The 17,906-nt window shown below is 46.0% G+C and overlaps 1 protein-coding gene across 2 annotated transcripts in view; it reads right to left on the reverse strand.

Moving 5' to 3' along the window:
- Positions 1–17,906, reverse strand: part of LOC138582119 (zinc finger protein 34-like) — a 256,603-nt gene that overhangs the window by 28,290 nt on the left and 210,407 nt on the right. The window contains exon 6 of one of the 2 annotated variants that reach the window (XM_069653108.1): positions 714–809. The exons of the other annotated variant lie outside the window; for it this stretch is intronic. Within the exon in view, the coding sequence (XP_069509209.1) occupies positions 714–809 (96 nt within the window). The remainder of the gene's footprint in view (positions 1–713; positions 810–17,906) is intronic. 2 annotated transcript variants of the gene reach the window in all.

The following is a 17,906-nucleotide window of genomic DNA, read 5'->3' on the forward strand; positions in this document are numbered from 1 at the left end:
GAATTGAATAAATACAAATACATGTCGAAAAGGGGCAAATAAATATAACATGCACGTGCAATGCAACATAGCTGCAGAGGAGCCCAAAGTAGCGGACATATAAATTGCAAGAACCATGGAAAACAGTGCAAGTGGTCATAGCTACCAAGGGACAATATGCAAATGTATGTTAGGCTGACAGAGGCATAATGTTGCACAATGCACATGATAAGGTGCTAATGCTGTAGCAGCCAATGGAAACAATTCCAGTGCAAGAATGCTAGTGTAAAGTACACGTACTACAAGCATCCCCAAAATAGGGTTGTTAATAGCTGTCAATAGACAGATGCAACTAAATAATAGACTGCCAAAAAACATTGGATAACCCGCAAATTAATCATAAAGTGAAAGTGCCTGTAGCAGCAAATGTATAAAGTCCTAATGCAGATAAATACATGATTAACAGCTCATCCTGATAGCAGCAAATGTATAAAGTGCTAATACAATGAGAACTGAAAAATCCATGGACATAAAAACTATGAACCATACATTTAGATGTTAAAAGCTATGTATGCCAAAGAGGCCACCACAAAGCGCAAAAGTGACCACTATATATATATATATATATAAAACAGAGGATTTGGTATTTGAGCACCTAATAAATGCCACTTCAATGTCACTTGCATTTTCTCTTGTAAACCACCCTTAAACAAGTTCTAATGGTTGGCAAGTACCTGTGGCTAGTCCCAGATGCATAAGCTGTTGTTGGTATTGAGTTTCTTTCTTGGGTGTTGGACTTGACGTAAATATAGATTTGATAACTGGATCACCTGTATTTCAAGCAAAATACAAATTATTGCTCTATAATGAAGCAGTATCTGTTAAAAATTGGCTTAGGACACGGTCATCATTCCAAATGAAATATTTGGAAATAGGTCAAAAAAAATGTTGAAGTGTTTAATTATCAATAACATAAATATGCAGAATTGTACAAATGTGGTGTGTAAAGGGACCCATCCTTTCATTACTGGAGCACTAGGTTTCTCTCTTGCAGTGGACCGAAGTTCTCATTTTTTAACTTGAGTGCATTCTGCACTGAAAACTAGCCTGCCCACCTTGCTGCACTTCCAAACGTACCACGGCTGCCACAAATGGCTGCGCTCATCGACATCCTTGGTTCAAACAACTTGAATTTGATCCGAGGGCAACTGCAGCTTAAGAGTTTTGAGACACCTGACGGTATTCTCCCACCCACTCCCTCAGGATCTTCCATTCATGTGGCCAGTGAAGGGCCATCGCTTTTGGATCCCGACCCTGGGGGTGGACAAGTGAGGGAGGATCACCTGAGCCGAGGGTCACAAGGGGTTGGGATGAGGATACCCAACGTAGAGCCATGGTATTTCCTCAGTCCAAAAAACACCCCAACCTACTCTCCCTCAGCTTGTATGAGGTATCTCCAGTCTCACCCCCTCTCCGCCTCCCCATTTCCACCAAATACTGATACAAGGAACAGGCAACTAAGATCATTCAAGATTACTCCTAGGAATAACATGGGGAAAGTAAGGCATTCAATAGCACCCGACTCCACTTGACTGGTCTTCTCACTATAAAAGGTGTGGTCTGACAGGTGCATGAGCGAGTAGGAGAGCGAGTAAGAGCCAGGAGGAGAGCAAGTCGGGAAGAGAACCGAGACAGCAGAGTTGCCCAGGACCAGAGGCCAGAGACCAGGACGCTGTTCCACTGAGGAACTAACTTTCAAAAGGGCAGGTGCGTGGTGAGGGTTCTGTGTTTCTAGGGAGCCAAGAAGTGTGTGGGATTCGAGCGGTGTGCTGGAGACCCGCAGAACAATTTCCATATGTTCTGTGACAGTTTGGATAGCCCTGGAGAGTGAGTGCCCCTCTGTTTGTTCAGGTAATACATGGCCGTGGTACTGTCCGTGACGACTAGGACGGTCTTCCCCTGGAAGTCTGTTTGGAATGCCTTCAGAGCTTCGAACACTGCTAGCAGAACCAACAAGTTTAGGTGGTTGGCTTATACCGCTGAGGACCACACGCTGTGCGCCGTCTGAGGAAAGAGGTGAGCCCCCCACCCTGCCAGAGATGTGTCCATGGTGAGAGTGGCTTCTACTGCGGGGTGGTGAAGGTCTTCCCTTGCAAGAGATTTTCGCTTGACCACCAGTGCAGAGACCGAACGAGGGCTGCCGAGACAACCACTAGATCGTCTCATTGTCTGCTTGCCTGACACCATTGGCTCGAGAGCCACTCTTGCATGGGGCGCATGCACAGATGCGCGCGAGGAACTAGGCAGATGCAGGAGGCCATCATCCCTAACAGTTGCATGACTTTGCGTATGGTCACCTCTCGCGATTGGCTACATAGTGAGGGATCTGGAACGGCATGTTCTGAACCCTCTCGTTGGAAGGAAAGATGAGACCTTCTTTGGTCTGAATTAGAGCCCCCAGAAACTGCTTGACTTGGCTGTGGTCCAGGCTGGACTTTTTCTCGTTCATCGAGAACCCTAGACTGAAGAGGCGATCTATTGTCTTTTGGGTGTTTGTTAGGCATGTTCCATACAAATCCCCTGTTATTAGCCAGTCATCGAGGTAAAGGTAGACCAGGATGGACTGCCTGCGCAGGTGAGCAGCTACTACCGCCAGTACCTTCGTGAACACCTGTGGGGCTGAGGCAATGTTGAACGGAAGGACCTTGAACTGATAGTAGTCAAAGGTGAAAAAACCACTCGCGCTCTGCGCTTGGCCAGTAAAGTTCACAATAATTGTCCAGATACAAAGTGTCCCAAAGTCTTCAACTGCTTGGTATTCCAGTTTATTGCCTGGTATTGAAGTTAGCAGAAACAGCCAACACTTGTTTCGATTAAAAAGTATTTTTCAAGGCAAATGGGTTTTTTCTATAGTTTATTAATAAGTAGATTGGTGCGTTCCTTTAAAGTAAGTATTACATTATATGGATAATGCTAAAGCCAGCCGTCCCCCTCATTGGAGTGAAAGATTTGGTGAGGTGTCCTGGATGGAGACACGCAGAGCATGAGTGTTTTTTTTTTCCTCTTTGACTATGTAGTGGTATCGGGGTTAACCACATACTACTCACCACGCAGCTGGCACACAATACTCCAATCTTGCCAGCGCAACAGGACACAGTCTATCCCTGTTTCAGGTTTCTTACTTGAACTGATAGTGCTTGTCCTCTATCGTGAACCTTAGATACTTTCTGTGCCCTGGCAACATTGAAATATGAAAGTATGCACCTTTCATATCCAATGTTGCCATGTAATCCCCCTGCACCAGCAGTGGGATTACTTCCTGCAATGTTGTCATTCTGAACTTCTGCGGTATGACAAATTTGACCGCTGGGTGCAAGCCTAACACAGGGCACATGGTGAGATCCTTTTTGGGTACAAGGAAGTACATTGAATAAATAGCCTTGTTTACCTGATGTATGGGGAGGTCTTCTATGGTGCCCTTTTCCTGAAGGATCTCGACCTCTTCCAGCAGGACCTGCAGGTGTGCTGCTGACAGGCATCTGCTCTTTGGTGGATGGCATCGAGGTGGCCGGTGGAGCTCGATACAATAACTGTGGGTGATGGTCTTGAGCACCCACTGGTCTGATGTGACCCCCGTCCCATGCATGAAGGAATGATGTTAACAATCCCCCGACCGGGGAGGCATGGGAGGGGACACGGACTGGAAAGTAATTTTGATGCTGAGGCCGGGGAGCCTCTTGGGGTGGAGTTTCTGCCCCTACCCTTGCCTCTGCATTGTCCCCTTTGCTGGTATTGGGTATTGCCAGCCGAACCTTGTCCGGAGGACCATGGGGTTGCTCCTGCGCCGTATTGTCAGTGTGGAGATCGTGACAAGGACTAGTCCCGAATGAAACGGCAAGAGTTTGCACCTCCCTGTCGTTGAAAGGGCTTGGCTGTGATTTGGTTGACAGACTAGAGTGTCTCATGCTCTTTTTGCCATTTCCAAGGCGGCGTCCACAGCTTTACCGAACAAGTTCTCTCCGGCTTAAACCCTGAACTCTTCAGCCAGGCATGCCTCTTGAGAAGAATACCCTGTGCTAGTGTGTTCTTAAGGATGTTGTGTGTCGCCTGCCTTCCCTCAGACGACCGCCAGCATGTGTGATCGTACGGGTTCTTGTGGATTATCCTGCCGACGTGGTGATGCGCTTGCCCATAGCATAGAGTTTCTTGCAGTCTTTGTCGGATGGTGCCTCCGCAGTAGACAGTGACACCCCCGCCCTCTTCCTGGTGGTGGTAACAACCTGGGAGTCTGGTGTAGCATGGTCCCGAATGTACATTGGGTCAGATGGAGAGGGGCCAAACAGTTTCTCGACCCGAGGGTTGACAGCCCTGGTAAGGGAAGGGGACAGTAAGGAAGGTGCAAGAAGCTTCTTAATGGACTGCAGCAGGGGAATAGCTTGACTTGTGGGTGGTTTATCCTTTAGGCTGTCCTTCACAAAATCAGAGTCCTGAACAGCTTCCTGTATGGCGATCTGGAAGTGGTCTGCGGCTCTCTTCAGGATGACATTGAAAGCCATTTGGTCGTCAATGGGCGATGGCCGCCTTTGTTGAGGCGAGGCGGGCGGGTCCAGGCAAATGACGTCTGGGTCAGGAGTTGGAGTGGGTGAGAGCCAAGGAGCATCATCTGCTAGCTCATTTTGTTCCCAATCTGGACACTGGTCCGTCTCGTCTTGCCCAAAGGGATTGTCCTCATGAGTATAGGGATCTCCATATGTCTCCTCAGGTTCTGAAAACTCAAAAACTTCTTCTTGGTGCGTTTGAGTTTGGATTGGACGCTTCTGCAGCTCTGGTAAAATGGGGCAAGAATCCTCCTCCCTGGGTCTCTTGGGAGTAATAAACCTTTGAGAAAAGTCTTTAAACTGTGGTATTTTGTCCATGTAATTTTCAAACCTCTCTCTGGTCCACAGGGAGGAAGTAGAGGTGTCTGGAGTAGGGAAAGGCTAGAGGAGTGGATTTATCAGATAAAGCCTTAGACAGACACTGGGCCCCTTCAGTGTACTACTCTCAATGAGAGGAGTGCTTTTTGGTCATTCCGCTGCCGAAACAATAGCCGCAAGACTCTTGCGTAGCTCCAGAGGCTGTAGGTGGGATTTTGACATGCATGTAGGGGATTTCGACGTGCCTGTAGGCGTCGTCGTGGTTAAGGGCTCAGCTGAACCCTTTGAAGCTCACGCACTCTTAGACGGCGTGTCGGCACTTGTTTGCTTTTTAGAAGAGACGCCCTTATGCGTGGAATGCTCGGACGCCTGCAGAGAAGACGGATGCAGTGAGGGCCCCGGACCGAGAGGGAATGCATTCTCAGAAAAGAATCAACCTAGGGCCCCACTTTCCCTACTGTAAGGGCCTGGCCGGATGTACTAGGCCATGCGGTTGTCAGACGTCGATCAATGCACCAGTCGCTGAGGCAGCAGTTGGATGACATTGGCATAGAGATCTACAAAGTGGTCGTTGAAGAGAAGACAAAGACTAAATGACCACCAGTCGTGGGACAACTAACAATGAATTTTCAATAACGCTGAGGTACTCCGCATAAGGCGACCAACTAGTTGGGTGGAAAAAAACAATCGGAGGGACCTTGGGTACATTACACGTCACGTTAGGGATAGTGTTACAGTGACGCCCATGTTGACGTCCCCTATCGATCCTTGAAAGAAAGATGCAATACTCTGCGATTACCACTAGATGTCGGACTATATGCACAGCATGTGATTCTAAGCACATTAACAAGCATCAGAAATAATGTTATGTTGATTTATACCACGCACCGCTACCACCCAAGGGCAGTCTCCAGGCGCTCACGTGCCTCTGCAAGAAAGAGGACGGGTTAGTGAGGGAAGAGTGATAGAATAGGCCCAGAACCAGATGGTAGGTTGCATGTACTGGCTTGTTGTTTCCGTATGGGTAAGGTTCAATGCATGGGATGTTTTCTATGTGATTGTTTGTTATGTTTGTTGTGTCTGTGTGTTTTATGTGTAAATTGCTGGCATTTAAGGTTATGCGCATTGTCTTGTTGTATCCATACGAGTAAGGTCCAATGCCTGGGATGTTTCTATGTGATTGTTTGTTATGTGATTGTTTGTTATGTTGGGGTGTGCATGTGTGTTATGTGTAGATTGGCGGGTATTTAAGGTTGTGCGCACTGGCTCGTTGTGTTCGTACGGGTAAGGTCCAGTGTCTAGGTTGTTAGTGTGTGTTACTTGTGTTGGGTGTGTGTTAGGGTATATGTTGCCTAGCTCATTGTGCGTGTATGGTGTTTGGGTGGTGTGTTTGGGGAAGTAGGAGCAGGTTGGTCAGTACATTGGCTACTTGCTATGTTCCTCTACGTGGCTAATCTACACAATCCTATCGGTTGTGACGCATGACTAAACTTCACAATTCTATCTAGGTGTGACACATGATGAAGCTTCGTAATTCTATCTAGCTGTGACGCATGGTTAAACGTCACAATTCTATCTATGTGTGACGCATGGTTAATCTCCACAATTCTATCTATGTGAAAAACGCGGGAAGTAGGAAACATGCCTAAATTGGAGATAGCATTAAATGGAAACACCTAAGAATTGGTACACAGCAGTGATTGGGAAATTACTTGATAGCTGGCTAGCATTGGTGTGCTATATTATGTAGGTAAATAGAGTGGTACAGCTTTTCTGGAATACATGAATTGCTGTACTCCCCACCCAGACCACACTTACTTTATCAGTAGCTGCTGGTTGGCAGCAGCAGACTTCCCAGGCGAACACAGGGAAACACAGAGTGGAGCTGCCTCTTCAGGAGCTGCCCTTTGCCCTGGGGCCCTTAACCAACAGGCTGTCCTGGGAGGTTAACCTAAAAGGCCCTGTTAGGGAGATGTATCATTGTTATGCTTCATCCCCTCTCCTAGTGAGACCCCCAGTACATTTTGCTGGACATCTGGACCTTTTTCTTTCCATCCTGAATGAGGGGAGCCTTTTTCCCCTCATTCATTCTTATTTTCTCTGACATTTGGAACTCTGTTTTATCTTTACTATGGAGTCTGCTTTCCTCCATATCTCTTTAAAGGCATCTGTGTTTCACTTTTGCAGCACACAGCACCTTATGTGCAGTTTTGCTGGGAACCCTTTGGGTTCTCCTTTGAGATTATTTCCTTATCCTTACCAAATACAGTTCTTAATACTTTGTATCCTTCCTAAAACCTTATACTAGGAGAGATTGGCACACACCACCTTATGTGGAGTGCTAAGGGGATACCCAGTATCCCCCTTCTCTTTGCTTCTGTGACTTTTTAGTCACATAGACAACCCTATAGTTATGGCTGGTGGCAGTGGACGTATTCTACCAAGTATTGTGCTATTTTATTCCGCAGACTGTATTCATAGTCTCGGTTTTGCACAATAGGGTCACAACATGGTGGCTCCTTTCTTTTTTTGCCATTTCTATCATGGTTGTTTTTGGTTAGCCCTTCTTCGGCCATTCTGGGAGGGGGAGGTCTGTGTATGTGTTTTGCCTTTGGCAGGAACACTTGGGTGTCCCAGCCTAGGCTCCAGCGTGTCTGGGCAGGCAGGAAGTAGGGGAGGAGTCATTCACTCCCCTGCCCCTTTTCTGCCAGAGTGCCTGAATGGAACCAGTTCCCACTGGGGGGCTGGCTGTCCCGACAGGACAGCCACCCGCCCCTTTCTGTAAAATGTTTTGAGAGTTTTCAGAGGAGTGTGTGGGAAAACCGAATAAAAGGTGAGGTTTCTGAGGTGAAAGGCAAGTCGACAACTGGAACAGAAGAACTAAAGCTGAAGATGACCATGTACACATGCAGACACCAATTACCGTGAAGCGACCACTGAAGTCCTGACTCTGTTTTCTAATTGCCAGAGGAGCCTCTGAAGAGGACGACTCCTTCCCTTTTGGCTGGTGGGACCAATCAGTCTTGAGACAAACTACAACTTGAGCCATCTCCTGCGGTGCTGTGCCTTCCCAGAGCTGCAGACCGAAGATACCAGGAGACCTCCCAACCATTTGCAGTGCGACATCTTTGTAAGGCCAAACTTTGGTGAGCTCCAGTTTGACCTCCAGAGGCACAATCCCACCCATCTAAGTCCCTTCACCAGAGTGCAGGACTTCGGAAGCGAAGAAGATCGACCGGGCAATAATGTCCTTTATTGGCACAGAGAAAAAGGTGTAAAAACCACAGACAGACCAAGGAGATTGACAAAATTTGTGCCAAGGGTCTTCTCTTGAGAATGCTGCTGAGACATCTTATAGATTGTCCTTCCTTTCGTCACCAGACCGAAGAATCAGGAGACCAGGCCCGTCGCTGCTGCACAGCGGACAATCCAGCTATGTTAATTTCTTCTAACCTAAGGTACTGTGGGGTGAAAGGTAGAACTTACCTTGAACCGAAGAGTCGCTCTATTGTGACTGGATTGTGTGAAGAGATGTCCAGGGTGACTACCCTACCTCTGGCCCAAGCTTGCCAGCTGGTGTCCCTTTCGGCAGTCCTTTTGCAGGGTCCTCCTCACTTGTGTTATATCCTCACATAATCTTATCCTAGAGACTGAAAGTATCCTGTGGAACATTTGCTATTCTGCTACTTTGTCTCCTACACTGACCTTTTTTGAATAGTTAGGGATTGGACTTTGAAAGTGATAAAAAAAGGTCCGAAAAACGTTTCTACAATGTTAAGCTCTGCTGCTGTGTTTATAACTAAACATGTTCCTTCCTAAAGACTTTATCTTATGTGGTTTTGCTAACTAAATACAATTACCGTATATCTGAAGTAATGTGAGTGCGCGGTAGTACTGATAATACGGTAGAACTGTCATCAGTGTCAAACTCTGTAACAATTGTAAGTGTGAGCAACTACCATTGAAGTAATGACCTTAGAAAATTATTATTAAGAATACCTGTGTGTTGGTTAGTAAAATAAGTATTTACCACCTTCCTTGTGTAAATAATAATAAATTAATATTTTTAATATAACATTTACTGTGTAAGTTTCTTTGGACTATTGTATCTACTGGGTTCAGTGTACTGTGAGAAACCTGAGGACGTTCTCACATCTACTCCCCTTGAATCCTCTACTCAGGTGGCCAGGGAAAGGCCATCACTTTTGTATCCTGACCCTGGGGGTGGAGAAGCGGGGGAGGATTACCTGGGTGGAGGGTCCTTGGGGATTGTGAGTGGGGTGCCCACAGGTGCGACCTGGTATCCACCTTTCCCTATTGATGACCAATCTACCCCTCCAGCGGGCTCTATAGACTATTGTAAATCAGCTTCCCTAATTTCCCTACATTTGAGCCCTGAAAGTACTGGGACGAGGAAGAGGCGACTAAGAGCAGTAAACACTCAAACTCCATTTCACTACTTTGGTATTGGGACGAAGAAGATACCTGCAGAGAGCTGTGAGGGTCAGGCATGTATCCTCAACTATGGTCAGGCAAATCTAATGAGGAATCCACAACTGCAACTAGTCAAGTGGTTGCAGATGTATACAAGGAGAACTAGAGAACAGCAAAGGGAGCAAAAACAGGGAGACCTGTGGGACAAACTAGTAGGAGACCCGTGACGAGAACAGAAGGTCATGGTGGGGCCTGTGAGGAAGCAAGCATGCCGGCCGATGCCCCAGGGAGCTGTGGAGCCCAAAGCCTCTTAAGCCGTGAACAGACGTGGGAACCTCAATGTTGGGAAGTGTGTTAATCCTGCTAGCAAGCAGGAAAGATGAAAGGATGCCGTCCGCGTCCAGGTCAGGGAATCAGAGGCCCCAGCATGTGCATGCGAACACACGGAGTGCGAGTGGGGCTCCCAGGAGGTGGTTCGGTGACAGGAGAAGCAGACCGAAGGCAGGTGGAAAAGCCAGAGAGGATTCCAAAAGCCGATGAGTGTCAGGGAGGTCACTTGAAGCCGGGGTGCCTTTGGAAGGCTGCGCACAGATAATGAACTGCCGTACAATGTTTATTGAATACCGAATGGAATGAAAATATGAAACAAAGCTGCTGCAATATAGATGTTAAATACCGAATTGAATGAAAGCTCAAACCAAAGATAACATATGCATCTTAAAACACCTAGCTGAATGGAAACTTGAACTAGCACTAACTATATATATATTGAATACAGAACTGAATGAAAACGTGAAACAAGAACAAGTTATGCATATTGAATATGGACAAAACCTATAATGGATGAAAGAGAAAAGGGAAAGTGTCCAATTAAACGCAAACTTCAAAGAAGAGCGCAAGGACTTTGGGAAAACTCCACTGACAGGCCCCACAGGCCAATCCCAGATCGGTGGGAGGAGAGGAAGGGGGAGCAGGGCAAGACCAGCAAACAGATGGATGCAGAGGGAGAGGTTGGAGTAGTGGTAGTAGTGTGGAGGTGGGAGTAATAGGAGGCATAGTAATAGTGATGTGGAGGTGGGAATTATAGGAGGTAGAGTAGTAGTGAAAGAGTGTCACAGAAAGGTGGGGCATTAACCAGACCACTGCAATACAGTGAACGTTATGAATGAGTACAGTGCTAAAAAGCCAAAGACTGGCACGGAGGTGTGTAACACATAATGGTAAAGTGAAGAGGCTGACAAAGAGAAGCAAGGAAAGTGTGAACCTATTAAATAGGGTGCCTATGGGTTAAATGCAGGGTTTGTCCGAGCAATGGTATTATAACACAATCAAGGAACAATACCCTGAAATTACATTAGCAATAGCAACAATTATCAGGCTATTCCAAAACGGCCCTCGTGAGAGAACCAATATGGAACACAACAAGGGGTGTCCCAAATTGCAGCTTGCTTTAAAACAGAGGAGAGAAAGACGGAATGAAGTTCTAACTACAACTGCCTACAAACCCTCTAAAGCTAGGTTGCGCTGGTGTGCCGCTTATCTAAAAGCATACAGAATAAGGAACGGAAAATACCACAATCCTAATATGCAGCTAACAACAGGAATTTATTTATATGAAGCTGAGGCACCTTCCTGCTGAAAAAGGGTGTCAATCACACTGTGTAAAAAGCACAATGTGTTACGTCACAAGCAGTATAAAAAACACACATTAGGTCAGTCTACTCATGGTGACGATTCCATTTTTAATAACCTGTAGACACAAAATAATGTGTATTAGTGTGTTTAAAAGATAATCTTAACTTATCAATTCAGTCAGAAAGATTTGCAATGACCAAAGGTTGATGGCAACTCAATAGTTTGGTAAATGGAGTCCGTTTAATGACAAGTACAAAAAACGAGGAGCACAATGAACAACAGCAACCGCTCGATCTTCCTTCTCGCTTCAACTAACATGCAACGGGATTGGTTATAGGGAGGTAACTTTAACATAGGTACCATAACTGTATGTGGTGACCGGGAGAAGGGATTGGATAATCAATGTCAGGTGGGGAAACTAAGCCCTTCCTTCAAAATGGCCACTATAAATGTCACTAAAAGTACGTTGTCTCATTGGTTCTACCCACTCCACTATGATTGGGTTGGCTTCAACCCCATTCAGACTTTTCCACTTACGTCTAGCAGCATGCAGAACAACCAGCCAGGTGCAGGGAGTTTGTCTGCACCCCAGCTTCCCTCCAATTATGTTACAATCAATCCTCACCTCAGTGGTCATGTGTCAATTACTTCTTTGTAGTTTGGCCTCAAGTCTGCTTCTTGGTCTGAGAATGTTTAAGGAGTATGGGTATGGCAGGGATCCATGCATAGGTGTGAAAGTCTCATCCCTTCTTGCCTGCCTTGTCACGTGATTCGGACACCGTGAAATCGTCCTCTTCTTCATGTATTTGTGTTTTTGATTTAATTCTGTCAGTCTTCTACCATCTGTGGCTTATCTTGACCATTCTGAACAGGATACTCTGTTCTTTTTCTCTTTAATTGTATCCACTGTTGGCCTACTCCATCCAGATACGACCTTGGCTTCTTGGCATGGTTACCTTCAGCTGGGTTTCTTTCCGTCTTAATTCTTGATTTGTTTGCTGCAATACTCTCCTCTTGAGACCTTTTGTAACCTTTGTTCAATTCTGCTTATGTGCGTAGTGGATTTACACTAATCTATAAAGTTCTTTTGAGGTATATATATGTATATTTTGGCGCTTGCCGCAATCTATCTGCCACTAAGCATAGTAAGCTTAACAATTTCCTTGCTTCTTGCGGTTTCTTGCATCTGTACACGTTTAAACTAACTGAAAATTTTCATCATGCATAAGGCATAAGTTTCTGCATCTTGACATCAACTGCTTCACTTTTAGGCTCAAGATGTCACTTATCCATGTTATTTCGTCTCTTTATCAGTATTCTTAGGGCATTATATCTTGTATATGTGCGTCAGTCCGATTTCGGATGACGTCACCATTCGTTGTCATTTAATATCTTCTTGGATTATTCGGGTATTCCATTCTGACAACCATTATTTTGTCTTGCCTGTAGATATGGTTTTCTCAATGGATACCTTACTGTCCATGTTTTCTTAGGTGTCGGTACTTGAATAGGTGCTGTCTGTCAGAAATACCCCCAGATCCTTTTGGCGAAAATGAAAATTCACCATCATCATTATGCTCAGTGGAATCCAAGATGGCGGTTACTCAGTTCTATTTCCATCAACTACTGTTACCAATCTAGTCTTCCATCCAGGATGGAGGAGTATATTCACGACTTCCTTCACTTCTATATAGCGCAGTGGGGAAAGACAGGTAGTTGCGTTGCTACTCCCTCTTTCCCGATTTAGCATTGCTCCTGCTCTCCTTTGCGTTTGCAGCCCGCTTGGAAATCTACTTCCTTTCGTATTCTTAAGATTGGAACTTTCCCGACTTTCCTTACCTTTTCCTTCTGTCCTACCATCTGCTCTGTTGCTTTCTTCGCCGTCTCTTTCCTATTTCTGGCTCCCTTTTGCTATCTTTGCACTAGTCTGCCCATTCCGTCTTCCTTCCTTTCTTCACCGTACCTTCGCGGCCTACCTTCTCCTCCCGTGGCCGTCCCCGCGGCCGGCATGTATATCGCGGCACTCCTGCCAGCTACTTACTCCTCCCTTCGCAACCCTTCCACGGTATTCTTTTCTTTTTTACTTACCATTTCAGCCTAATACTTACCATTCTCTTCCTGCCTTCACCGTACTCCTGTGGATCCTTTTGCTCCTGTCTACGGCAGTTCTGCCAATTCCTACCATATATATATATAATTTTCTCTAACTTTTCTGTCACCCTCTGGACCGGTGCCTTCCGTGTGGTTTACCTTTATTTTCCTTTTGCTCCCGCTCCTCACGCTTGAGCCGCTGAGGCACTGGACTGGTATTACCCAGTATCTCAATCACCTTCAGCTACCAAAATGTTGCTTTGCCCATTTTGGATTCCTTCCACTTGGATTCACTTACATCTTCACATCATCCTGCCCAATTGGATTCCGTTTGGATCATTCTTCACCGGCTTCTACCATACCATCTGGGTTTTATTCCCCCAAGAGGGTTTCCCAGGGGGCGGCCCCCTGGGTTGCACAGAGCCCAGCTTTCTAGCCTATGGACGACTGGGGGGACGCTCCTCTATTTTCATCTATCTCGGAAGTCAAGAACAAGGAAGACTTGCGAGTACCCTGCCATCAAAAGTTATTGTGAAGAGAATTGGTAAGAGATATAAGACTGTCACTCTGATAGGCACTGGGCAGAGCCCGACTGCAGCTCTCTGCTGGTTTATCTGTTCGTCATACGTCACATATTTTGTTGTGATCGTACCTGGTACTACAAAGGGGGTGGTTGGAGTGTGGACGACACTTGCCACTTCCTCTTCAGAAGGCTGCACGCATGTGGATGAGACGCAAAGAAAGGCAAAACTGTGAATGAACTTTGAAGTAAAGACAGCTGTGAGATCAGCAATACTAAGTAAAAGAGTTATCCGGCGAAAGGAAGTACGCCACTCGAAAGTCTCTGTGAAAGGCACAATGTTTGAAGCAATAAATCGAGTGAACAGCAAAAGTGAAGTAAGCAAGAGTAAAGGTGAATTTTAAGTCGAAGTGGTCCTGCCGTGGTAAAGAGAGCCACGCACATTCAAAAGTCTTCGGCATCCAAAAGTGGTCCGAACCCGATTGAGAGAGACCCGAAGTATACTAAGCTTGGGCAAGGAAGCCCCCTTGCAAGTCTGTGTTGAACTTTGATGTGAGAGGTCTGAGCCCAACAGAGGGGGACCTATGTGAACTGTGTGGTGAAAAATGTAAGCCCGACAGAGGGGGACCTTTGTGTTGAAGTACAATTTTGAAATCCAAGAAAAGCCACGCTTTGGAACTGTTTGTAGTGATGGAAACCGAGCCATCATCCTGCCTACAGGGACAGCCTTACTCCGTGAGGTCATACGTGGGGAGGAGAGCTGGTTCAACCACATTTATTCTTTTGAACACTGATTTTTCATTTACATACATTTCTCCTTTTCACACTTTTTTGTTGAGACTACTTCCATCTAAGTTATAGGGCAAAGTAGAACTTTCTCCAGTCCCAACATTTTCGATAAAGGTTTTACAAATTGTATCCAATGTGTCAGTGTCATACTTGCGATACCATGCCTCCCCTACACTTCCCATAGCTTCCTTTGCTCTGTGGTGGCTGTGCAGTCTTCTCTCCTTCCGGTACAGTTTCGTCCTGCAGTCTCGCACTTCCTGGGTCTCTGGGATGCTCAGAGTCTTAGTCCGCCTGCGGGCCGTGAAGTCCTCACGTCCTGGACCGGCTTCTCCCTATTCTCAGCGTCCCGGTCAGCACACGCCTGCACGTTGGGCTTGATTTGGCTCTCGCGGTTCCTCAAAGGAGAGCTTGAAGCCATGTCAAGTCCCTCTTCAGTTTTTATCTTGTTCCTTCCAATCAATTGTCGCGAACCACCAGACAGGTAAAAGTGGTTCTGATGGTTATTCAGTATTGCTCTGCACTTCCTCCTTGCCTCAGTACTAATTGAGTGCTGATGTGGTAACTCACTAAGGATCTTCCTCGTCTCAGTACTCTCTACTTGGACTGCTTTAGAAAAGTACACAATGTATGAGGGTAGGATTGAAGAGGAAGGAGGGGAATTGAAGGTGGGGTAACTGTGGGAAGAGGGTTTAGGGTCATGAGATTGGTGGGCATACCTCATTCTCACAATGAGGTTGTCACTGGTCCCAAAGGGGGATTTCCCCTCCCATGAGATCCACTCGCTGAGTACCACCCAAAGGGCGACTATCGGGGTAGCAGCCTCACCTCCCTGGCCTCATTGGAAGGGGTTCCCCCCTTCGGAAGCAGTGACAACATCCTTGGATTCATCACAGTTGTCTTCAACCATGTAGTCAACTATCTTGAGGTAAACTCACTTGATGACCCCTGTTAATCTAGATTCTGAACCAAACACTCCACTGAGACTGCTCTGATCCATGGCACAATTCTCTTACCACCAACGCTCTCCTCCATTCTCATTCTTCTAGAAAATTCTGCTGCATTTAATACTGTGGAACATCCCTTCATCCTTCAAACTCTTTCCCTCCTTGTCTTCAAGGGCAATATGCTCGATTGGGTGTCTCCTATCACTCAGCACGCTACATATTCACCTCTGCCCAAACAACCCAGCCCACCCTATGGGCATTTCTCAAGGGTCAGTCGTAGGCCCACTTCTCTTTACCCTGTACATTGCTTCCCTCTGCAAACTCATATCCTTTGGCTTTAACTTTCACCTCTGTTGACAATACATCGTCTTTTCCTTCTCCTATTTTGCCCCTGCGATCATTGAATGCATAACCAAATGCCTGACTGTCATCCACCACTGGATGGCTCTACACTGCCTAATGCTCAAGTCCACAAAGACGGAAGTCATCTTTCTCCCTGCCTCCAATGCAAATTACACTATTCCCACCTCTTTCGTCGGACCTCCTCACCCCGTCCACCAGTGCTTGCAACCCTGGTGTTTGTTAGGGGCAATTCTCAATATGTTCTAATTTCCCTTACCTTTTGAGACCCCCGGCAACTTTGCTGGATTTCTATGATTTTATTTTTTCTACCTGGGAAGAGTGTGAACCTTTTTTTCCCACTCTTCCATATATTTTGTGTGTGTTTTACTTTTGTGTTCTTTGGTTATGGAGTCTTACAACAACTCCAGTGGCATCATCTTTTTCTGTGTGTCACACAGCACCCTCAGTGCAGTGGTACAGGGATGTCTTTTAGACTTCCCAAGGTTTAAGTACCTTCTCTGGGACTGACTACTGTCTCCCAGAGCATGTACAGTCAAATTGACTTTACTAGTCTCTTTAAATTTACTGACCCAGCACACACTATCTTACTGTAGAGTGCTGGAGGGGTTGCCTAGCTTCCCCTGAGTCAAAACACTCATGTAACAGTCAAATGTTACCCTTTCCTACTTTAAATGGCTGGTGACAGTGGTTTAGATCAAACTACCATGATTTTTCCCGACCGCTAACAACAGTACCTAAAAATCGGGTCAGCCATGTTTTTCAATATCTGTAAAAACAAACTCTGGTTGACTTTTTTCATGATTCCTTTTAGGAAAGGTCCTTCTTGTTTTTGTCTCTGCGCGCCAAACCAGGTTTGATCCCTTTGGTCGTTGGCCTTGGGCGGGCTTCAGTGCTGAAGCCCTCCTCTGGCACCAGGGTGTCGGGGGTGGACAGGATGTGAGGGAGGTGCCCGAAACTCCCTGTGCTTAGTCTCCCAGGAGACCTGAATGCACTCTGTGTGAGTGACAACCAGGATGCAATGAATGAGGGAAAACTGTTTAAAAGCAGCTCTCTGGGACTTGGAAAGCAGAGTCAACCACTGGAACGAAAGAACTGAAGACGAGCAGAAGGAAGAGGACGGTGCAACTCCTGGGCGACCGGTGAAGCCCTACTTCAGGTCCGAATTGCCTGAAGCTCCATCGACAGAGAAGCCCTTCAAGGTTAACTTCTTCCCTTGAGTTTGGTGGGAACAACCAACTTGTAAGCCACCTGGACATCGTCCCCATCTGGTCAAATTTTCATCACAGTGCTGTTGAAAACTGGATAGCCAGAGAGAAGGAAACCAGCTCGTGGACTTTAAGGCACTCACACCTTAAACCGACGACTAGCTACAGCTTTTGGCCTCATCCCTGGGCAGTGCAGGAACCTCCCGACGTCCTCCTTCTTGTCCCCACGACTGAAGCTGAGGAACAGCGAGATCTGCTCGAACTGCCAGCAACAACTACTACAGCTTTCTTCATTGACAAAGTACTGTGCAAACGCTGTCCAGAAATCTTTTCGGCCATCGAGAAAGTGCGTGAAACTTTCCTCAACTACGAAGGCTCGTCCTTCCCTTAACATTCATCAAACTTTTCGCCTAGCCAAATTCTTCTAATCTCTGTGGCAAAGACTTAACCGTTATTTAGCAGAACTGTGCTATCCTATACAAAAGACTCTGAACCATTGACTTTGGCCCAGGCCTATTGAGAAGAATTGCTGGTTGTATTTAACTGAAACCCTTTGCCCTGCCTATGAATGTATTTGGGCTGTCTAATCATATAACCTTGTATTTTTACTCCTTTAATAAGTATCTGAAGTGCCCTTTTGCTCCCACTTCATTGAAGCTAAACTTGTTCATTTACTTACCGGTTGTATTTTTGTGGTTTATTAGTGTGTGATATTGAGCTGCTTATGCTAGTGTAATGTTTTCTAACTGACTGAGTAAATAAATGTATATTCTTTTACCAAGAAACCTTGAGTAAGTGTATATTTGAATCACTGTATTGGTTGGTCCTTTGAGTAACTTGTTCTACTGCTCACTTAAACTCTTGAGATAAGCCTGGCTGCTCAGCCATCGCTACCACTTTACTGTGTAGTACAGGCTTGTACCAAAGGTGAAATTGTGCTTACACTTGTAGTCCTAATTGCCTGTAGTGTTTCCAAAGGGTACTGCAGGTGATTCTGCCTAACACTGGTGTACAGCAGTGAGGATAAAGT

This window comes from Ambystoma mexicanum, chromosome 3q (genome assembly GCF_040938575.1).
Source record: "Ambystoma mexicanum isolate Mex_15411 chromosome 3q, UKY_AmexF1_1, whole genome shotgun sequence".
Lineage (NCBI taxonomy): Eukaryota > Metazoa > Chordata > Amphibia > Caudata > Ambystomatidae > Ambystoma > Ambystoma mexicanum.